This window comes from Pongo abelii, chromosome 11 (genome assembly GCF_028885655.2).
Source record: "Pongo abelii isolate AG06213 chromosome 11, NHGRI_mPonAbe1-v2.0_pri, whole genome shotgun sequence".
In the NCBI taxonomy this organism is placed as follows: domain Eukaryota; kingdom Metazoa; phylum Chordata; class Mammalia; order Primates; family Hominidae; genus Pongo; species Pongo abelii.
In genome coordinates this window covers 32,512,992-32,537,576 of record NC_071996.2, presented here as the reverse complement: position 1 = coordinate 32,537,576, position 24,585 = coordinate 32,512,992, and the positions used below count along the sequence as shown (strand labels likewise).

The 24,585-nt window shown below is 33.0% G+C and overlaps 1 protein-coding gene across 1 annotated transcript in view; it reads left to right on the top strand.

Moving 5' to 3' along the window:
- The window catches only part of DPP10 (dipeptidyl peptidase like 10), a 703,534-nt gene that overhangs the window by 526,356 nt on the left and 152,593 nt on the right, over positions 1-24,585 (top strand). Inside the window, exons 6-7 of the mRNA XM_024243704.3 lie at positions 9,213-9,265; positions 9,366-9,447. Coding sequence (XP_024099472.1) covers positions 9,213-9,265; positions 9,366-9,447 — 135 coding nt within the window. The remainder of the gene's footprint in view (positions 1-9,212; positions 9,266-9,365; positions 9,448-24,585) is intronic.

The following is a 24,585-nucleotide window of genomic DNA, read 5'->3' as shown; positions in this document are numbered from 1 at the left end:
CAACTTTCTGGTTACTAGGGGAATAAAAAACAAAACTGGATGTATACCTCATACCACAAATAAAAAATAATTATTGCTTTATTGAAGAGATCATAAATTTTTAAAGTACTAGAAGAAAAAAGTGTGTGAGAACTTACAATGTTAAGCTAGTTAAGCTATTTTTGGCATGCTGCTTAAGTATGAGACCACAAAGGAAATAACTTTTAGAATAAACATATAAAGATTTAAAAATTATCTATGGAAAACACACAAAATGAAAACACAGATGCTAAATAGGGTGAAATGTTTATTGCATACATAAAAACAAAGTTATAATCTGTCATATAAAAAGAGCTTTTACAGATCAATAAGAAAAAGATGAATGAATTCCCAAGAACAAACAGGAAAAAGACACTGATATATAAGTTATGAATGAAGAAATACAGGTGATTACAGCTTACGACAGGATATTCAAGCTCAATCATAATCAAACTACAAGTCTAAATGATTTGTTGTTGTTGTTGCTGTCATTGTCATTGTTTATCCTTGAAACAATTTAAATTACCTCAATGGTAACGTGATTTTATTGTGACATTGAACAAAGAGAGAGATGCTTGTGTAGCATGTATGACTATAAATTGTTTTTAGCCTTAGTAAAAAATGACTGGTAAGAGGAATCAAAATGTAAAATGTGCATATCTTCTGATCTACACATTTTACCTTTGAGAATATATCCTAAGCATATGCAAAATATGTAATAAAAATAATTTTACAGTTTTCTATGGTATATGGAAAATATGAACAATCTAAATAGCTATTAATAGGTAAATACATATATCATCATACTTTCTTGAAATTTATATTTATTACCATTTTTCTAATATTTAAAAAATCATTTAACACAGGTATGTTAATTATGTATGAGGGTATAGTGTTATGCAAAGTTACAAATACAAAATCAATACAACTCATTTTAAGGATTTTCTATCTCTGCTTGGTAGTAAAACTTTTATGGAATAAGTTAACAAGTTGCAATTGAAATAGACTTGAGCTTTTCTGGTTGTAATCTCTTGGGCTTAGCCTCAGGTAATAACCAAAAAATTTCCATATATTTTTGTCCTTTAATCCTCATAATAAAACATTTGGATATACATTATTTTCTCTATTCCCTTGATGAGTAAATTGTGTTTTTTTCCCCTTTCTTTCTTTTCCTTCCTTCCTGTCTGCCTGCCTGCCTGCCTGCCTTCGTTCCTTCCTTTCCTTTCCTTCCTTCCTTTCTTCCTTTCTCTCTCTCTCTCTTTCTCTTTCTCCCTCTTTCTCTCTCTCTTTCTTTCTTTCCTTCTTTCTTTCTTTCTTTCTTTCTTTCTTTCTTTCTTTCTTTCTTTCTTTTTTTCTTTCTCTTACTTTCTTTTTCTTTTTTCTTGTAACCTGCTAAGGAAAACACAAGCTAAGATTTGATCGTATTGAAATGAAGACAATCTTTTCTCCAAAGCTGCTTGGAAATGAAATGACCACTTTTCTAAGTCATGGTTTATTCAGTTAACAAGTACTTGTAATTTCCTGTGTGTTGAAACAATAATTTTCATCCTTACCATTCTAGTTCCAGCACTAAATGGAAGCTAGGTTGGGAGTTTGGCTCTCTTTCCTATTGCAATATATTTATTTCTGCATGGATATGCTGGAGAGAAAACTAGTTTATAGCTAGTGAGACAATGTTTAAACTTATTTCGCTATAAATAAAATCGCTTGTACTGTTGTCAGTAATTGATTTTAAATGCCATTCAGGTTATCAAACCAGATATTTTCAAATGATGGTAAGTAGAAAATAGTTTAATGCCAACTGATGTGGAAGTTGCTTATTTGCATTAAATAATGAGGAGAGGTCTGATCCATGAAAATATTATATTACAAACAGTGGCATTGTCAATGAGGCTGTTAGTTTACTCGAGAGTGTAGTATGGTGAAAGTTACGTGTTAAATATCAATTATTGAAAAATAGAGCATCTTTGAAAAGGAATTATGCACTATAGAAAACGTCTCAGGAACTCTAAGAGCAATTTAAAGAAGGTTTTTCTATAATATAATTAGCTTATTTATATAACAGGGAATATATCAGGAAATGATTTATTCTGCTCTCTCAGAGATCTCCTTTGGGATAATAAAATATAATCTTCTGGTATTAGCTGCTATTAATACATAGGCCAGTTGAATTATATCCTAGGCAGAATAGCCCTACATGCAATTAAAAAATGTTGCCCAGGTGATTTTTGGTATACTTTTAATATTTGAGACATCAGCCATCCATTGTCTAAAGTAAAATAAATATATCAAATAAAAACTTGTACTTCATTCATCTCATTAGGTTGTCAGCATTTACAGGCAGAAAGTATTTCTGAAAGTATTGTATTTCAGTTTAGAGGGAATACACTATAAATTATAAAATTGCTGACACAGTATCTGATTCTTTTCCACTGTGACGCCTACTAGACCCAAATAAACCAAAGAAACATATACATTTTACTTTATTATACATCTTGTGTGGGCACGGCATCATGCTGCCTGTAACAGAATGACCAAATTGGTTTTGTGACAGTCTTGTTTTGCTTTTTAATTATCGTTTATTTTTATGTTTTGTAGATTTTGTCATAAATATAGCCTAATTAAAACAACACCTATAAACTGTGACGTATCTAGACTACGCAATATTATTTCTTGAAAAAGAGATGAATTATCAAGGCATGAAAACACATGGATGAAATGTATGTGCATATGACTAAGTGAAAAAAGCCAATTTGAAAAGTCTGCATACTGGATGATTCCAACTATATGGCATTCTGGGAAATGCAAAATTGTGGAGACAGTAAAAAATTTAGCATTTGTTAGGGATTAGGATGGAAGAAGGGATGAACTCGTGGAACACACAGAATTTTGGGGGGCAATGAAACTATGCCACGTGATACCGTAATCACGAAGACAAATCATTACATACTCATCATAACTCATGGAATATACAACATCAAGAGTAAACCCTAGTGTAAATTATGGACTTTGGGTGACAATGGCGTGTTGATATACGTTTATTGATTGTAACATGCGTACCACTCTGGTAGGGGATATTGATAGTGGAGAGGCTGTGCGTGTGTGGCGGCAGAGGTACATGAGAACTCTCTGTAACTTCCACTCTATTTCGCTGTGAACCTAAAAGTGCTCTAAATATGTCTATTTTTAAAACATAAAATAAAAATAAAAAACCTAAATTTTATATTCTTAATCATCATACTTTTAGTCTCACCACCTTAAGTATTTTACTGTTTGCCACTTACCAAAATGGTGATGCAATTGAAGAATGCTACGTGATTCCTCTATGTTGTATTATAGTAAAGTCGTGCTTGCATTTTTTTTCTTTCTTATTGTAGTAGAAAAGACATGGATTTTAGAATCTATAAGATCTTAGTCCCAAATCTAGTTATACTATCTGTGTATAAACTTATTTTGGTATAAATAAAAAATCGCTTGTACTACTGTCAGTAATTGATTTTAAATGCCATTCAGGTTATCAAACCTGAAGGATAGATAATATCCTTTTAAGGGTATAGTGAACATTAAGTAAGAAATATTTTGAAGTAGTTTAAAATACTGATAAATATTAACTATACTTTTAATACTCATATATATTTTCCCTTTCAATCAATACTTGCTTTTCGATGTTCACAAAGCTTTTGTTAAAAGGGCAATATTTTAAAAATATTTCTGTAGAGCTGTAGTTTATCATTGTATAAATCATATTACAACACTGGAGTCTCCTAGCTCATAGCTAGAAGCTAGTTAGTTCTTAACTGTGTGAAGAAGATAAATCTTTTCAAACGACAAAGTCACGACTCACTCATCTTAAAAGGTATCTCATTATCCTAGAACAAACTTGGCATCATTGTATTACTGACTTCCAAGAGAAACAAATCCCATTTTGCCTATATTGTCTTTCCTCTTACCGGCATTCTTTTATAAATGCTGTTGACACAGTAGCTTGTTTTCTCACAGTTCAGTTTTCCTAACTGTTTGATTCCATGGCAAATCCATAATCCTATTTTAAATATTCTCCAGGCCATGAAAATGAATACTATTTATATCAATTCGGCTGTTCAACTGCAGTGCAGAAAAAGCTTTTGTATCCAGAGATACAAGCCTCTGGTTCAAGCATAAATTACTGGGATACACTGCTCTTTTTTCTTTTAAGCGTAACTCTCCTTGACATGAATCCCCATAGGTGTCTTAGGTAATAACTGATATTCCAAGAAAAAAAATTGTGAAAAACAGTTAAAGGAAAAGACAATTTACATTTTTAATCTGATATATCAGATCATGTTTCCAAAATGAAATCTCTCTTAACTCTGGTAATCAATTAATTCATACATATTTCCATCAATAGATCTTTGAATAGCGGTTTAATTGGTCTTTTGGAAATGAATCTTTTGCAAAGCTAGAGTCATGCTTCATGTACTAGCTCCCTGAAAGGTAGTGTGCAGAGAAATTAAATCACAAAGTGGATTGTAATCAGGCAGATCTCGGTTCAGATTGTGACTGTTTCCTACTTAAACTTTCAGTTTTAAACTTGAACTTGGCAGAGCTTATTTTATGAATTATGAATAATATTTACTTCTTGAGGTTGATTTAAATATTAAGTAATATAATATATGTAAAGCACTATGCAGAATCTGGTATGTAGTGAAAGCTAAATTCAAGTTATTATTATATGCAGGACTATCTTAAGTTTGACACACTAGCTGTATTTTTCTAAGCTATATAAATCACTTTGACTAAGTCAACTATTATATTTTCTATGATGTGCTCATAAAACCAAAAAGATTAATCATTTCTTGGAAAGTTTATGAACTTATAATATGCAGTCCTAATTGAACCATGACCTACAACAGAGTATTCCATACCAACGTAATATTTCTTGGCCTTGTTGCACCGAATGGAACATAAGCTCCATGGGGACAGAGGTTACATTTATTTTGGTCTTTGTATTTTGCAAGTTACCTCATTTATGAACTTGCACATAATTAGTATTCAATAGTTACATAATTAGTATTCAATAGTCATTTATAAACTGACAACATGTAAAAGTAAATACAAGTTATCAACTGACACTCTTATTTATCTTATTTTAAAAAAACTTTATTATGATAATCTTTTTAAAAATAGTAGTTATTGTGGTGCCTGTATCAAAGATATTGACAGAAATTTGTTAAATAAATGAATGTAGTTAATTTTCACTTACAGAGCGTGAATGCCAGAATTTGGATAACTTCTGTACTTTCCTTGTGTTCAAATTCTGGCAGGACTAAAATATGTCTGTTTTTCCTTTCTTCCAATAATATCTCATGCCATGTTTATATAAGTAATACAGTAGATTATTATCCATAAATTACATATATGCAAATTCAACTACATGCTACAGTTAACTTGTGCCCCACAAATCTACTCCTGGATCTTTCACAGTCATTCACAGACATATGCAGAATAGCAGAACAATTGAGTTGCTTGTTGTCTACTTTCCCAACTAAGGTTGAACAAGATGACACTGTGCCTTCCTGTTTCAGCTCTTTTACTGTAAACAATTATCGTTTTGAGGGTCTACTTAGTGACATGTTTTTCACATTTTTGTGCTTTCGGTTGGTCATGTTCCTGTTTAAAATACTCCCCACCACTCACTTCTGCCCCCAAGGATAGTGATGAAGAGTTGTCCTGTCTTCCTTAGTGCAAGAACGCTGTGATGTGCCTCATGGAGCAAACACATGTGTTAGATAAGCCTCATTCAAGCATGAGTTATAGTGTTGTTGGCCATGAGTTCAATGTTAATGAATCATTTAAAATAAGGTGTCTTTAAACAGAAACAAATATGAAATAGGTTATAAGTTAAAGGGTTCATGAAAATGTTGTGACCAGAGGCTCACAGGAACCTGATCCTGTATTTCTCCTAGGAGCAATGATTCAGTAGTTGCTAATTCAGTGTTTATGCTGAGACTACAGGTAAAAACAACTGCAAACAATGGAAACTGTCTATACCACTTGTAGTAGTCAACTCTTAGTAATCAACCTCTTCTTAGGGTTCACAGTATAATATAGAGATGATGGATACCAGATTGGATTACATGATCTTTTGATGTTTTCTGATTCTCCTAATACTTTTCTTGATGGAATTGAATGACTGGATATCTTAAGGCCAGCTTCCAGAAATAAGCTTTGATCAAGTTTTGATATGGTGTATCTGAATTCTATCCACTCCCACTGCCTTTTCCATAACTATTCACAATCTAATAAGCAGTGGAACATCATTTGCAGAGATGGGATGAATAGGTAATTTTTGGCTATGAAATGTGCTTGTCCACAGAGGTCTCTCAGATGCTCAGTTTGACTTTCACTATGCAGCAGCCAATCATTACAGGAAAAACTGTTACTCTTCCTAATCTTAAGTAACTTTGATTTTACCCTCTCATCATGAAATAAGACCTACTTAGCCATATGGAAGGGGAGTTTAAGATAAAGGAAAATGAGGAATGTTAGAAAAGAGTAGAAATGCTATCCAAGGAAGGAGAGAGAAAGATATGCAGATTAACACAGGGTGAATTTAGACCAGAATGCCTTAATACAGACGTTCAGTAAAGCTAAATCTAATTCTCACTGAAAATCCCCCCCTCCCTTTAAAATATCTCCAACACTATGTCAAGAAAAAGAGAAAGAGAGATAGAAACTTCTTCCAACCTTGTTCAAGATTTTGCCCTCCCCCATACTCTTTATTCTGTTGTGGGCAAGGAATGTGATTTTTCTTATTGAAAGTTAAAAAACAAGAAGTATTTGAGATCTGCTGGGAACACACACACACATGCATAAAAAGATAGTGAATTTGGAGGAAAGTGTTCTAAACTCAGAGTAAAGGGCTAGGTTCTAATTATCTAAAGATGGCAAATTGCTGGCTTTGTAGGATGGATGGATGGATAGATAGATAGATAGGTAGATAGATACATAGATAGATAGATAGATATGGATGAGGCCCAAGCCTATAATATGTTACTTCATTCTGCTGTGGGTTTGCAGACAAGTCTAGTTTAACTTCTTTATTGCAGTCTTCACCTCAACACACTTACTGCAAGAGACAATATTATTATCAGCCTAAGAACTACAGAACAGAAGGTGGATTTATATATCCCCTTCTCCAATCACACCATTTGGAAGACATATAAGTCCTCTGGATTTACAATTAGAGAACGACCAGCAACCTCTATAAAAAATAGTACAGAAAGCGACCAAGATTCAATAATTATACCCAGTTAGGTTTCAGTGCCTGCTTTGCCTAAAATGATAATGCCCAGCAAGTTTTTCTCTTAAGATAGATGTGTGCCTAAAAGCCAGGTGCAGTGTGGTAGGTGATTCAAAGATAGGATGAATACCCTCTTTCCCCCCATGACATCATGACATATTTGTCTTCTTTGAATACCAAGCACTCACTTGGCAGTTTGCTTTGGCAGCAGAGCTTTCTGAGAGACAGAGAGAGAAAAAGAGAGAGAGAGAGAGAAAAGTATTGACAGAAGTGGTCACATTTCTCATCTTCTTGTCAGCTCTGGTAGTAGATTCAAGATTTAAATTTGTAGTAAAGTATGGAACTTTATAGAACACAATGTAAATGTCAAAGTAGATACCAGGAAAAATTATTTTTGCTTCTACAGCCCTATCACAAAGGCAATCTCAGATTTAATAGTTATTCCAAAAGGAATGGGAGCATAAAGCTTCATTGTAAAACACAATACTCTAACAAATGGTGGAAGGCTTGCAATTTAAGAACATAGTACTTCTTTGCCAAATACGTGGCCAATCATATTTAATTGAAACTATTATTCCAGTGAGAAGAAATAACAATTTGACTTCTAGGGAGTTTTAATTGACAGTATTATAATATTTGTGCAATGTACATCCACTACAAGAATAAAAGAAGCTTTTACAATTGCATACTGAAAAATGAAAGTATCAATAAAATTTCTGTAAATCCTGGAAATAATAATATCACAATATAGCTAGCCGAAGAACAATTTTCTTCACTAGATTCACATAGCTTAGAGAAAAATAATTTTCACAGAAATATACTCACCATCTCTTTCCCTAACCCATCTTTTGTAATTTTCCTAATTTCCTCTGTATTCCACTATTTCATCATCTCATTATTAAGTAGCAAAACACAGAGGCATTTTTGCATTATGCACTACTGTCTTTTGTTTGAAATTTAATGGGTCATGAGTTCTACAGTCCTTGGGAAGACAGTCTTTAAAAAAAAAAAACAGGGATTTTTAGATATTACATACTTGCAGCCATCTGCTTAATATGTCATTTTCAACCATTACTATGAAGGTGTGGAGAGTGTTATCTCACTTCGACTTCACCAGCAAACACTTCAACATGCATTAGTTTTTTCCTATCAGAGCCATCACTCAAGAAATACCAGTTGAATGCATATAAACATGGCACTGTGCTAGGTAATGTGGAGGATGCAAAGGTAATAGACACTGTATCTGACAACATTCTAGTAGGAAAAGGAGACTTACACAAAATGTTTATATAGTTTCACTACAGAGTGAGATGTGTCCTAAGAGTCATTCAGGAAACTGTGTGAGATGGATTTCAATAGAATAAATCAATATGAGCTCCATACAGGGGCTTTATTATAAGGGGGTAGAATTTTCACCTCAGTTAAGGTAGAATGTCCTTGGGGCAAAAGCAAAAAAGGTTCAGGACAAACCGGGAGAATCCATCTAATTTGAAGTATAGACGATGTAAAGGGAGGCAGTGGGTGATAAGTTTAGAAAAACATGTAAAAGCCAAAATAACAAAATTATTTAACATCAGATGAGGCAATTTGAACTTTATTTTACAGGCAATAGGGCATTAGTGAAAATTTTGAACAAGAAAGTAATATAATCACAATTATACTCAGGATAGAGTGGATTAAATAAGCAATGGAATTGATATTAGAAAGAAAAATTAGGCATAAGGCACAAAGAGCTTCTGAGCTAGAATATTTTATATTTTCATTTCTGCCTAACACCAATTCTTGGATTACCTGGATTTTACTAAGAATATATATATATATATATATATATATATATATATATATATATATATATATATATATTCACGTTAAGATAAAACTATGATCGATAATGTTTCTTTTTTAATTTCAGATTTTTCATTATTCATATACTGCTTCATATGTGATTTACAACATACACACTAGGTAAGTTCTTTGATTTTCTGGTTTTCGTGAGCAATTGTGTTACTAAATTGTTGGTGTAGATATCAGTTTGTTCATGTAAAAATATTCACATTTTTTCAAGGGAAGTTTGGGAGTTAAATCCTCCAGAAGTAGAGGACTCCGTCTTGCAGTACGCGGCCTGGGGTGTCCAAGGGCAGCAGCTGGTAAGCGCAGGCATTGATATGCACTGAACACTGCCAATCATGGTGTTATGGAAGATGTTAACTGAAACTTTGGAAAAACCATAGGAAAACCTGTCCTACAAAACTTTATGTTTTCCTAAGTCCTTCATATCTTTTATCTAATATTCCAACTTAAGAATACATTAAATGATACTAGTATTATTTTATCAGTTAATAGAGATAAAAGTTTATTAAGTAATATGTGATTAAACTGCTGGTTTATAATGAGACCTAGAAGAGATCCAAGGTTACTAGGACCTTGTACTGCATAATTTCCATTACATAATATTGTCAGTTTTCATGAAAAGTTCAAAATAAAGATTATTTTTTCTTAAAGCATTGTTCAGGGTAAAAATTTAGACAGAATTATTTAATATTCTCTTAAGGGAGGATTTTTACTTTTATTTTTATTTTGAAATTATTACAAACTCAAAAAGATAATTATTGATGTATAAAGCAGTTTGAGCAATTATATATATATATGTGTGTGTTTATTTTAGGCAAAGTCTTGCTCTGTCATCCAGGCTGGAGTGAGATCTCAGCTCACTGCAACTTCTGCCTCCCAGGTTTAAGCAATTCTTGTGCCTCAGCCTCCCGAGTACCTGGGATTACAGGCACATGCTACCAGGCCTGGCTAACTTTTATATTTTTAGTAGAGACGGGGTTTTACCATGTTGGCCAGGCTGATCTCAAACTCCTGACCTCAAACGATCCACCCACCTAGGCCTCCCAAAGTGATGGGATTACACACATCAGCCAGTGAGCCCAGCCTGCAATATTATATTCTTGTACCTATCTCATGGTGACCATGTAAAGCCTTTCTCAAGGGAATACTGCTCAGGGAGTAGTATTGCTTACTGTCCTGTGCATGCTCAGATGTACTGAGCATCACCAAACTGATTTCTAGGTTATTTGTTAAGCGTGTTTACACCTACCAGCAACAATGAGAGCGTTCTCTTTGTTCCATATCCTTGCCAACACCTATTTTTCCAGATTTTTAAATAATTACCCAAATGATGACACAAAATGGTATTTCGTTATAGTTTTATTAACATTTAGTATTTCCTTGAATTCTAATAAGCTAGAGCAACTTTTCATATGGTTACTGGCAATTTGTATTTTTTCATATGTGAAATATCTATTCATATATTTGTCCATTCACATTTTTTATTCTTTTTTTTAGTTAAAAGGAACCCCTTATATGTTCTGGATATTAATACATTGTTTGGTCTATCTTCATCCAGTTTTTGGATTTACTTCTCACTCTCTTAATGGATCCATTTCTACAAACATATTTTTTTATAAATGTAGTCTGATTTATCAAATACATGATTTGTACTTTGTGTTATTGATGAAATCTTTACAATGAAATCATACTTCTCTAGAATTTTTCAAGTGGGCCTTCCATGTATAGGTTCTTGATCCATCCATCTGAAGTTGCTTTTTTTGGTATGGTATTAAGTCCCTATCTGTTTTTATATATGTTTTATATGGCCAACAATTGTCCTGAAACCTTTTGTTGACTTCATTCTTTATTCATCTGCAGTGTTATAGTGTTATGCTCTACATATCCATGAGTCTTCTTCCGGCTCTTTTTCTTTTTCCAGGTGGTTTTTCTATTAATGTGCTAAGACAACAGTGTCTTATTTAAAATAACCTTTACTATCTGACAAGGCAGTTTCATATGCTGACTTTGACTCTTCTTGACTTTTTAGCCTTTCATATGAATGTCACAATTGTCTTTCATGTTACATGCCCATTTTCAGAATTTTGAATTTATTATTTGAATCTATATGTCTATTTTGGGAAATTAACATCTTAGTGATATTGGATCTTCATAGCTACAAACATTTAATATATGTATTTAGTTATTTAAGACTCAATATCTCAGTCAAATTTTACAATTTTATATCTAAAAATTTACACTTTATCATTTTGGTGACTCTTTTAAGTGCTTGCATTTCTTATTTTAAAAATGTTTGCTACTGGTAAATAGAAAGGTACTCAAATTATGTATTTATTTAATATATATCAACCTTGCTACACACAATTATAAATTCCAAATAATCCTGTGTAGACTATTATGCTTTTTGTTAATAATGACATTTTTCTTTTCCATTTCAATTTTTATAATTTCTATGTTATTAAAATCCTTCTGCACTAGTTAACCTATGAATGTAACTAGGTATGGTAGGGTTTTTTGTTTTTTGTTTTTGCTGGAATACTAAAAAATCGATTCTATTATGGTTACTGGGTTAAGTTTTACAATTTTTTTTAGTTAGTTTTAGTTAATGACTGCAATTGATGAGACATGCTTTATGGCTTGGGATTTTTTCAAAATGCCTTTTATGTGATGGATAATTTTATATATTTTCTATATGACAGGTACAATGTTCTATATGTGCCTACTGGATCAATCTTAATAATTATGTTTCTAAGAGTTATATTTTCTTACTAATGACAGTGGATACGTGATTTTTTTCTTTAGTTGTCAATTTTGCATTATATAATTTGAACTATGTTGTAAAGAATGAGGAAGTTATAAAATGATAAATACATCTTTCTATTGAATTCAAATTTTTTATACCTTAATCAATATATTTACCTTATTTACCTTTAATAATTCTGATCTGCCAACCCTCATTCTATCCTTTAACTAGTTCTTTTAACGTAGTTTAGAATCCACCAGGTTTTTTTAAAATTTAAATTGCTGTTTTAACAATAGCTGGTTGGGCTGAGTTAAGTTTTTAATTTCCTGCAAGCCTCAATTTCCTCGTCTATAAATAGAAATATGTACACCATCATATCATTGTGATAATTATTTTGGAAAATGTGACTATTTTTCATAATAAGGTGCACATTACTATTATTTATATCCTATTTTATAAATCTGAATGTATATTTCTTAAGCTTATTAGTGAAATAGGGTAATTATAATAGATATTTCATATCATGAGAAGGCTACAGAATAATACACTGTTGCTAAATAAGGTTTCCTTTCATTGGAAAATAATCTGGACCCTCAAATATTCAAAGAAGTCCTACAAACAACCCTGCATTCACTGTCCTTTCCACACTAAATGGTTGAATAATTGAGTAAATCATTATGATGAAAACAGGTTAGTGATTTAAAATGAAAAATGTATGCAATTGTCCAGATACCACAGATTATAGACATTATGTTTGCTTTTATCTTGTAGATATTTAGATAAATTAACAAACAATGCATTTAATCTACCATCACAGAACTCTCTGTAATCTATCCCACTGTGATATTTCTGAAAAGTGGCAGCAAAATTTGCGTAGAATATGGTAAATATGAATGTGCAGGGTTTGGTCTAGATGAGGCATGTAATCAATGAAACATTCGTGGACAATGGTGAGTGGACACCAAGAAGTGGCAGGCACTCTTATCCTTCCTGTTTCACTCTGATGTGAACAATAGAGCTGGTCCATTGGGCCAGAAGCAACTTTGGAACAAACAAAATTCCAGAACACAGAAACCCAAGACAACTTCACCTTTTGTACAAAATACTGCCCAGTATTTTAGAAAAAAATGGACAGTATTTTGGAAGATCTTTTACACTTTGGTTGGTTTTAAATGACCCTCTTATTCTTCATACTTGAGGGAAACCAACACCTATGACAAAATAATAGCACTTTGATACACTCAAGGAAATAGTATTATTGTATGCATTTTCTTTATTTGTTATTGATTCCTTATTTTTTAATATATTTAAGAAAATTATGAAAATACTAAGAATGTATAAAAATTATAGGTTCCCTGTTTGAAGCCATATTGCAGGTGATTACATTCTGGTTCTACTGCTTACTAGCTGTTGATCTTGAGAACATTATTTAATCTTGATATGCCTTACTGTTTCCATCTTTAAAATGGTAGTGCTTTATCAATAGTGCTATTCTGGTGTTTAATGTATGAAATACAGTTCTAAAGCACTTTGAATAGTATCTGGCCTATAATAAGTATTTTGTAGGGGTTCACTTTTACTATTATTAAAAAATCTGTTTTCATATGAATTTAAACACCTTAGGGAATTTTAGGGTGACTAATTTTGTGGAGAAGTAAGCTTAAGTTTTCTGTAATGTCATTTTTCAAACTCCTTTGGGGAATTCTTAAGAGAAATTTCATATTTATCAAGTTTATCTTTTGAGTGCATGCAAACATAAATTTAAAAAAGTAAAAGACATACTTCTACAAATGGCCAATGGTCCATTTCATATGAGTTTGGCATGCTTTGTCAATATTTGAAGCCATTAGCAAACTCAGCAATATGATTTTATTAGAGATGAGTCATTATAATACTTTAATTAGTTTTGCATTAAATAAAGAGCCTTGTAGTGTTTACTAACTAAGGATAATTAATTATCCTTCATTTTCAGCTTCTAATCTTATTTGCTGTAAAAGAAATTCCTGGTTTTATAGAAGAGAGGCAAGGGATTGACATAATTTACTGATGAAGAGGATCTAAGTTAGAACTCAGAATATTGAGGAGAACTTTCAGTAGCACTAAGTGTAAGTAAAGGCAATTTAGATGTGTCAAAATTTGTGGAAAAATGAACCTGAAGCAATAAAGAGTGCATTATTTGGAGAAGGTGGTGAGTAAACCACTTTAGCTGTGGTAAATGTTTTATTGAAAAGAAATGGTTTGGGAAGAGGAATCTGGGAATTATGGTAGAAGGAGAAGCACCAGGAATCTGTTTTTCCATTCAGATAACAATTGCTACAGTAGACATATAACTATTGAGAACTCTAGTCTATTGAAAGCATGTAAATTTTGTGGGAAGGCTTGAATGAAAGTTTGTGGTTAATTTTAGTTGACTTGAACTCTTAGCTCAGAAGCAGCTACCTATCTTTGACCCCAGTCCCATGGCAGACAGCTGTGCTAATGTTCCTGGAGCATGCACTCGTCTTGCAGGAACCAGGATGGACAATAAGGGCCATAATAAGTAAGTAAGGATGTGTATTCTTATTGCTTATTGCCCCTTCTCATTATGAAATTGCAGATATAGAGGAAGACAGCTATTGTTTCACATCCTTACACCCTTATAACAAGCTCCTCTCTCTCCAGCTGAAGTGAATTCTGAGATGGTTAAAAGGCCAGTGCCCTTTCCTACTCTTCATTTTTCTCTTTTTTGAGGGATGTCAGCCATTAAAGATTAAGATATTCAAAGGCAACTGAATATATGGGAGAAATTAGCAAGTCACCATACATGCACAGGGAAAGATGCAGGCTTACTAAAGATCTGAGAAGACTTTTTTCACCTAAGGCTGATTCTCAGCATAAAGACAGCCTCCAACAATTACAAAAGAACCAACATAACAAAACAAAAGCAAAAACATAAAATAGCAAACCATGGGAAATGGGAATGTATTAGTCCGTTCTCATGCAGCTAATAAAGACATGCCTGAGACTGGGTAATTTATAAAGGAAATAGGTTTAATGGACTCACAGTTCCACATGGCTGGGGAGGCCTCAAAATCATGGTGGGAGGCAAAGGAAGAGCAAAGTCACGTCTTACATGGCAGTGGGCAGGAGGGCATGTGCAAGAGAACTCCCCTTTATAAAACCATCAGATCTCATGAGACTTATTCACTATCATGAGAACAGCTTGAGAAAAACCTGCCCCCATGATTCAATTACCTCCCACCAGGTCCCTACCATGACATGTGGGAATTATTAAAATTCAAGGTGCAATTTCAGTGGGGACACAGATCCAAATTACATCAGGGGAGATTCTGATTTCCAGAGATACCAAAATTATTAGATTCAAATGTCTGGTTTTCAACAATAAAAAAATTACAAAGAATACAAAGCAATAAGGAAGTATGTCCCATTCAAAGGGATAAAAGACCCAACATCAAGAAATAATGGAAGTCACAAAAAATATGAAGAACATGATGTGTGAACAAAATGGAAATACCAATGAAGAGAGAGAGAGTAAACCTAAAAGACACCAAATAAAAAGTTCTAGAGCAAAAGTTTACAGTAACTGAAATAACAGTTTTACTAGAGAGTCGAGATAAACTTGAGCAGGCAGAAGAAAGAAGTAGTGAAACTGAAGATAAGACAAGCGAAATGATTATCAGGAACATAAAAAATAAAAGACTGAAGAAAAATAAACAGAACCTAAGGGACCTGTGGAGTACCATCAAGTGGGGCAACATACGGATTGTGGGAATGTTAGAAGTAGAAGAGGGAGATAAAGGGGTAGAAAAAATATTTTTAAAAATTAACAGCCCTAAATTTGATGAAAGTCATTAGTATAAATAACCAAGAGCTCAAAAATCCAAATAGGATGAACTCAGAGACCCACACCAAGACAAGTTACAATCAAACTGTTGAAAGACAAAGACAAAGACAATTTCGAAAGCAACCTGAGAGAAGCCCTCCTTGCTTGTCACATACAACGTATCCTTATCAGCAGATTTCTCATCAGAAACATAAGAAGCCACAAGACAGTGGGCTGATGTGTTCAAAATTCTAAAAGAAAAACAAAACAAAATCTGTTAACCAAAAATTTCATGTCTGGCAAAACTGTCTTTCAAAAGCAAGGGAGAAATTAAGACATTCTCAGATAAAGAAAAATTGACAAGAGTTACCACTAGACCTGCCCTGAAAGAATTACTAGTGGGAGTCTAGCAGGTTGAAATGAAAGTACACTAGGCAGTAATTTGAAGCCTTATAAAGAAATAAAGATCCCGGTAAATGTAAATACATGGGCAATTATAGAAATGTATGTTATTGTTACAGTGATTTGTAACTGCACTTTTTGTTTTCTACTTTAAAAGCTAACATATTTAAAATTTTTAGTCTAAAAGCTAATATTATTTTCACTTTAATTTGTATTTCACATTTTGTTTTACACATAATTTAAGAGACTAATGCCTTACATGTCATTAGTTAATACCTTTGGATGTACAATATACAAATATGTAATTTTGTGACTTCAATAATTGAGGGAAGTGAGGATGAAACTATAAATGAGCAACGTTTTTGAATGTTATTGAAGTTAAGCTTGTATAAATTCAAATTAGCACCATAACTTTATGATGTTGCATGTAACCGCCATGCTAACAACAAAGAAAATAATAAATATACACAAAAGGAAGGAAATGAGAATGGAATTAAAACATTCTACTATAAAAAATTAACTAAACTCAAATAAGACAGTAATGTGGAAAATGAGGGTAACAAAAGATAAGGGATATAGAAAAGAAATAGAAAAATCACAAAAGTAAGTTATTCCTTATCAGTAATTACTTTAAATATAAATAGATTAAATTGTTCAATTAAAAGAGAGAAACTAAGAAGATAAGTTTTAAAATATAACATGATTCAGCTACATACTCTCTATAAGAAACTCACTTTAGATACAAAGACACAAATAAGCTGAAAATAAAAGAATGGAAAGAGATATTTCATGCAAACAGTAAGCAAAATAAAATAGGGGTTGCTGTACTAACATAAAAATAGACGTTAAATCATAAACAGTTTTGAGAGACAAATCAGTACAGTAAGAAGATATAACAATTCAAACATTTATATACCTAATAACAGACCATCAAAATATATAAAGCTAAAAATGAATATAATTGAAGGGAATATATATAACATATATATATATTTCTACCATAATAGTTGGTGATTTCAACACCATACTCTCAATAATGGCTAGAAAAACCAGACAGAAGATAATTAAGAAAATAGAGGATTTAAAAAACACAATAAGGCCGGACGCGGTGGCTCACGCCTGTAATCCCAGCACTTTGAGAGGCCAAGGCGGGTGGATCATGATGTCAGGAGATCGAGACCATCCTGGCTAACATGGTGAAACCCTGCCTCTACTAAAAATACAAAAAATTAGCCGGGCGTGGTGGCAGGCATCTGTAGTCCCAGCTACTCGGAAGGCTAAGGCAGGAGAATGGCATGAACCCTGGAGGCAGAGCTTACAGTGAGCCGACATGTGGCACTGCACTCCAGCTTGGGCGACAGAGCGAGACTCCATCTTAAAATAAATAAATAAATAAATAAATAAAAAACACAATAAGCCAACTAGACTTAACAGATGTATACAGAACACTCAACCCAACAACAGTGTACACGTTCTTTCAACAGTGTTTGAGAAATTCTTCAGGGTGGATCATACATTTTGCCACCTATTAAGTCTCAATAGCTTTTAAAAAATTATCACACAAAAGATCTCTGATCACAATGGCATAAAGTTAGAAATCAATAACAAACTGAAAACTGAAAAATTTATACATTTGTGAAAATTAGAAAACATTCTGTCAAACAACCAATGAGTTAAAAAATTACAGGAAAATTAGAAAACACTTAGAGATGAAGTAAAATGAAAGCACAACATACCAAAATGTATGAGATGCAGCAAAAACAGTGTAAGCTGTATACACTTACTGCTGTAGAATTAATGGTGTTCCCACAAAATTTATATGTTGAAGCCCTAACCTCCAATGAGACTTTGTTAGTTTGTTGGAGATAAAAGTTTTAGGAGGTAATTAAGTTTGTACAAGATCATGTGTGACGCTTTAATCCAACAGGACTGGTGGCTTAATAAGCAGAGGAAGATCTCTCTCTCATTCTTTCTCTTGCTCTTGCTGTCACTCTCACTTTCACTCTTGCTCTTTGTCTCTCTGTACACACTCAAAGGAAAAGTCATGTGAGGGCAAAGCTGCCATCTGCAAGCCAGTAAGAGAGCTCTCACCAAAAACTGAAACATGTTGGAACCCTGATCTTGGATTCTTTAGCCTCCAACACTGTAAATAAATATATTTCTGTTACAAACTGCACTGTCTTTGGTATTTTGTTATGGAAGCCTGAAAGGATTAAGACACTTACATTAGAAAACAAAAAAAATCTCAAATCAACAACCTAATTTTACAACTGAAGGTACTCAAAAAAGAAAAACAAACTAAACCTAAAGATAGTAGATATAAACAAATTAGATAATTAAAAAACAGAGAAAATCACTAAAATCAAAAGTTGGTTCTTTAAAAAAATCAACTAAATTGACAAACCTTTAGTTAGCTTGACTAAAAAAAAAAAAAAAAAAAAACAAGAGAAGACAAATTTCTAAAATCAGATTGAAAGTGGGGATATTATGACCGTTTCTACAGAAATAAAAAGGATTATAATAGTACTATGAACAATTGTATACCAATAAACTGGATAACCTAGATGAAATGAAGATAGTTCCCAAAATGCAAAACTTCATAGTAGAATCACGAAGAAATAGAAAATCTGAATAGGCTTATAGTTAATATGGATATTAAAGCAGTAATGAAAAACCTCCTGGCCAAAAACATTCTGGAACTGATGTCTTCATGGGTGAATTCTACTAAACATTTTTAAGAAAACCTAACACCAAGGCCAAGGTGGGTGGATCACCTGAGGTCAGGAGTTTGAGACCAGCCTGGCCAACATGGTGAAACCCTGTCTCTACTAAAAATACAAAGATTAGTCAGGTGTGGTGGCGGGCGCCTGTAATCCTAGCTACTCAGGAGGCTGAGGCAAGAGAATTGCTTGAACCTGGGAGGCAGAGGTTGCAGTGAGTTGAGATCACGCCACTGCACTCCTGCCTGGGAGACAGAGTGAGACTTTGTCTCAAAAAGAAAAACAAACAAACAAACCAATATTTCTCAAACTTTTCCAAAAAGTCAAAGAGGAGAAAGAACTTCTTAACCCATTATATACCAGCATTACCCTGATTCAAAAATCTATACATGCTACAAAAAACTTATAGATCAATTTTTCATATGAACATTTATGTAAAAATTCTCAACAAAATACTCGTACAACAAATTCAACTGTGTAAAAGATTATACAACATAGCTAACTGGGATTCATTCTTGAAATGTAAGGATCATTCAATATATAAAAAACTGATCAATGTAATTGTATTAGTCCCTTCTCACATCACTATAAAGAAATATCTGAGGATGGGTAATTTACAAAGAAAAGAGGTTTAATTGGCTCACAGTTCTGCAGGTTGTACAGAAAACATGGCTGGGAAGGCCTCAGGAAACTTTTACTCAAGGCAGATGGGAAAGCTGGAGCAGGCTTCTTCCTGTGGCTAGAGCAGGAGAAAGGTGGTGGGAGTTGCCACACAGTTTTAAACAAACAGATCTTGTGAGAACTCACTCATTATCCTGAGAAAAGCACAAAAGTGATGGTACTAAACCATTCATGAGAAACCCGTTGCCATGATTTAATCACCTCCCAGCAGGCCCCTTCTCCAACTCTGGGAAATACATTTAACATGAGATTTGAGTGAGGACACAGATTCAAATCATGTCAGTAATATACTACATTAATGAAATTAAAGAAAAAAACACATAATCATCTCAACTGATACAGAATAAGCATTTAAAAAAATTTAACACCCTTATATGACTAAAAAAAAAAACACTCAACAAACTAGAAATAGGAGAAAAGTACCTCAACATAATAAATGTCATCATGTATGCAAAATGAACAGTGATCATTATACTTAATGGTCAAAGACTGAAAATATTTTCTTTGAGATAAGAAACAAGGCAAGGATCCTTCCTTTTGATACTTGTATTCACCACAGTACTGGAAGTCCTAGCAAAAGCAATTAAGCAAACAAAAAAATAAAATCAATTCAAATGGAAAGAAAAATAAAATTATTTCTATTTACAGATTATATAATTTTATTTCTTTAAAAGCCTAGAGTCCACACACACACTCAGTATTTTAGAACTAATAAACACATTCAGCAAAGTACTAGGATAAAAAGTCAACACAGAGAAATCATATACATTTGTAAGTCTATACAATAACTGTGGGCAATCTGAAAGGAAATTAAGAAAATAATTTTATTTACAATAGCCTGAGGAAGGATCCAATGCTAACAAATTAACTCAGTCAAATTGATGAAAGACTCACACAATGAAAACTACAAAATATGTCTGAAAAAAATTAAAGGACACATAATAAGTGTAAAGACATACCATGTTCATGAATTGGAAGATGTAATCTTGTTATGATGTCAATATGCCCAACACAATCTACAGATCCAATTCAATCCCTATCAAAATCCAAATAATGTCTTTTTTGCAGATATAGAAAAGCCTATCCTAGAATTCATATGAAGTTTCATAGGGCTTCAAGTATCCAAAACATTTGTAAAAAGGAAGAAAGTTGGAGAACTCACACTACTGATTTAAAACTTACTACAATGTATGGAATTCAAAATAGTGTGACATAAATTACCTGTGCTGGTACACAGACAGTGATATAGACCAATGGAAAAGAAGAGAGAGTCCAAAAATAAACTTTCACATTTATGATCAAATGACCAAATCATTGAATCAGGAAAGGACTATCTTTTTTAAACAACTGATAACTGGAAAAACTGTATATCCACATACACAAAAAATAAACTCTTACCTAATACCACATTCAAAACTTAACTCAGATTGGATCAAATATCTCAGCATAAGATCTAAAGCTATAAAACTTTTAGAAGAAAATATAAGACAGAAGTTTGAAGATATTGGGAGGAATAAATGAACTGAATCATTTTGCAGTGCTTTCTTGGATATGACACAAAAGACACATGAAATTAAAAAATTGACAAATTAGATTTTATCAAAACTTAAAACTTCTGTGCATCAAGAACACTATCAATGGAGTAAAAAGGCAACCTGTGGAATGGGAGAAAATATTTTCAAATCACTTATCTAAGAAGAGGTTAATATAGAGGAATTTTATATTACAGGAATAAAGTATTACAGGAGTTCTTATATAGAGAGCTTCTAAAATTTAATAAAAAGAAAGCAACCTGATTCCAAAATGGGCAATGAACCTAGATATAAAAAAATATGTAAATGGCCAATAAGCTCATCAAAATAGCAATTCCTATGGAAGGAAGTTTGATCTTAATATGAAGTTGAACCTTAGGAATTTACCATTTTCAGTAGGTAAACACAATTGAACATAGATGCCTTGATATAATTCCATCGCAGTAAGTAGCAAAATGTAAGTTAAAGTGAGCTAACATTTCTTTCCTATACGATCATCAAAAGTTTAAGTCTGATAATACCATTTACTAGTGAGAATACTGTTTACTAGTACACAATAGGGACATGTATATCCTGCCAAAGGATGACTAGTGACACAATGACCTTGAGGAACAAGGTCAATTTCCTTGTTCCTCAAGGTCCAGTTCCTTGTTCTTCAGGGTCAAGTTTGCAGAACTTAGTCAAGTTAAAGATGTCCATCTCTAACCCTCAGAGAGTGCTGGTGGGCATGTGAAATGGTACAGCCTCTTTGGAAAACAGTCTGATATCTCCTCAAACAATTAAACATAAAGTTATCATATGATCCAGCAATTCCATTCCTAGGTATATGCCTAAAAGTCCACACCAACTTTGTACACAAATGTCCACAGCAGAATTATTCATAGTAACCAAAAGGTGAGGAAAAAGACAAATGTCTACCAACAAATGAATGGATAAACAAAATGTGGTATATTCAAACAATGAAATTATTATTCATACAATGAAATTATTCGGCCATAAGAAGAAATGAAGCTCCGATACATGCTACAGCTTGGATGAACCTTAAAAACATGCTAAGTGAAAGGAGCCAGTCTTCTTTCAGAAGTCATATATGATTTCATTTATGTGACAGTCCAGAATGAGGAAGTCTGCAGGACAGGAAGCAGATTAGTGGTTACTTACAGTTGGAAGGATTGAGGGATCAGGGGGTGATAGCTAAAGTATATGGGACTTCTTTTTGAGATATGCAAATTTTATAAAATTAACAGTGATAATAGCTGTGCACATCTGAGAATTCAATACAAACTATAAATCTGTAATTTTTAATGGGTGACTTGTTTGGTATGTGAAGAATAGGTGTTTTTTTAAAGAAAGAACTGGTAAGTCCTACAATAGGAAGAATATTTTGGGCATTCAGTTGAAAAGGCTTGTGGTGCAAGAAGTTGTGTCATTTTTCTTTTTAAACATAATGTAGCCTTATAAAGGTCAAAATTACTCATTGTAGAACATTTTGAAATTGATATAATTAATAAAAATAGAAAGTATACTTATCTGTAATTATATCACGAAGAATGGAAGAGTTTTGAAAATCAGGTGAAGGGATTTCAGCTTTAAAAGGAAAAACATGTTACTGATTAGAGTGAATCTAGAATCAAGAAGCTCAAGTCCAGATTCTTTTCCATTATTTTTCTTTATTCTATTTTATCTTTTTTTGCTTTGTGATTTAGGGAGAGTTGAAGGCTGTACACTCAAATTTACTCACATTAAAAATGAAAGATGGTCATAGCTAGTTCCAGTTTTAAGTTTTAACTGAGGTATGTCAAGTGTATCAGTTAAAATTCTCCAGAAAAACAGAACCAATAGGATATATATCTCCATATATATAGGGAGAGGGAGAAGGATTTTAAAGAATTAACTCATGCAACTGTGAGGGCTGACAACTTTGAAGTCTGTGGAGAAGACCAGCAGGCTGGACAAGTATTAATGAGTTGATGTTTCAGTCTTGAGTCCTAAATCTGTCGGGCAAGTTGGCAGTTGGGAAAGTTAGGCACAATTTCTTGAAGCAGAATTCATTTTTTGGGGGAAACCTCATCTTGTACCCTTAAGGCCTTCAGCTGATTGGCTAAGAACCATCCATATTATTGAGAATATTCTTCTACTTAAAAAGAATTGATTGTAAATGTTGATCATATCGACTAAACACCTCCACAGCAACGTCTAGACTAGTGTTTTACCAAACAACTGGGCACTACAGCCTAACCAAGTTAACACATAAAATTAACCATCACAGTGGGTATGACACTTAACACAGTAAGAACTCAAGAAATAATAGCTATTATTTTGTTCCCACCTGTTCTTTCCTACAAATAATTCACTTAATTCAGAGCCTCATCATCTTTCACCTTGATATTTTAGTAGCTTATTTTCTAAAATTCGTTCTCACATCTCCAGTCATTCTAATTCAGCCACCATCCGCAGAGATCTATGTTAAAATTGAACATACTTAACAGACTCCCACAAGGTTATAAAATGTCATTGAAGTGACACTCAATGTCATTAATGTAACTAATGTGACAACTGGTTCATCATCTGAGCTCCTGCCACTCCAGCACAGAGCACATATTTTTCTCTACCTGAACCAAACTCTTTATGATTTTTGGATGAAAGACATCTGACTCCTCTGGGTCTCTGAGTCATTCTCTTTGGTAGACCTAGTCATTTTAAAGAAAAAAAATTTCCTTCAAAAGTCTTTGTTAAATACTTTCTCTCTTCTTCTCTGATAATTTTTTTCTAACCCTTACTCCATGCTAAGTGAATAGTTTGCTTTTTGGGATTCTGGCATTCCTCTCTCTCAAATAATTTTTAATAGTATTTGTTTATGTTGTTATCTTCTACCACTGACTGAAGGAGAACAGCTAGAATACAGGATCTGTTAAACATTTTTTCTCTCTCATTTGTTTTTCTCCTCCTCCACTTCTTCCTCCTCCTTTTTTGTAAAATTTACTGTAGCTCAAGGCAAAATGTAAGTTTAATAAATTTCTGGTTGCATTGAGAAATTAATGAGACTTATTGTTATTTCTGTGTAAAACAAGAAACCAAAGGTTTTGAGGATTGTATAACATGGGAAAAAGTCATGTATGAGAAGATAGATCTTGTAAAGGAGGCCATGATATACCATAAGCTATTGAATCTGGAAGCAGGGAGCTAGGTGTAGAAGCCATCATTATAATCTGGAACTGCAATGATAATCAACTATATATCAATATAACAAGCTTTTATGCTGAGATCTAGAATTTGATTGCTATTCAAAGATAAAAATTATCTTATGAACCTAATTAATGTAAATGAAATGAGGCAAATATTAAAGAAGTGTATTTCTAAAGGTTTCTTTTTCTTTTTACAGAAACGTCCTCTTTGAGACTCCTTCCCTGAAATTGCTAATATTTGGGGTTTTTTTGTATTGTTGAAAAATTTAATGTCTAGGTAATTCTTCAAATACAAACAAAAATTATCAACATCTCTCTATCACCTGTGTTTTTGCTATTACTAGAAAT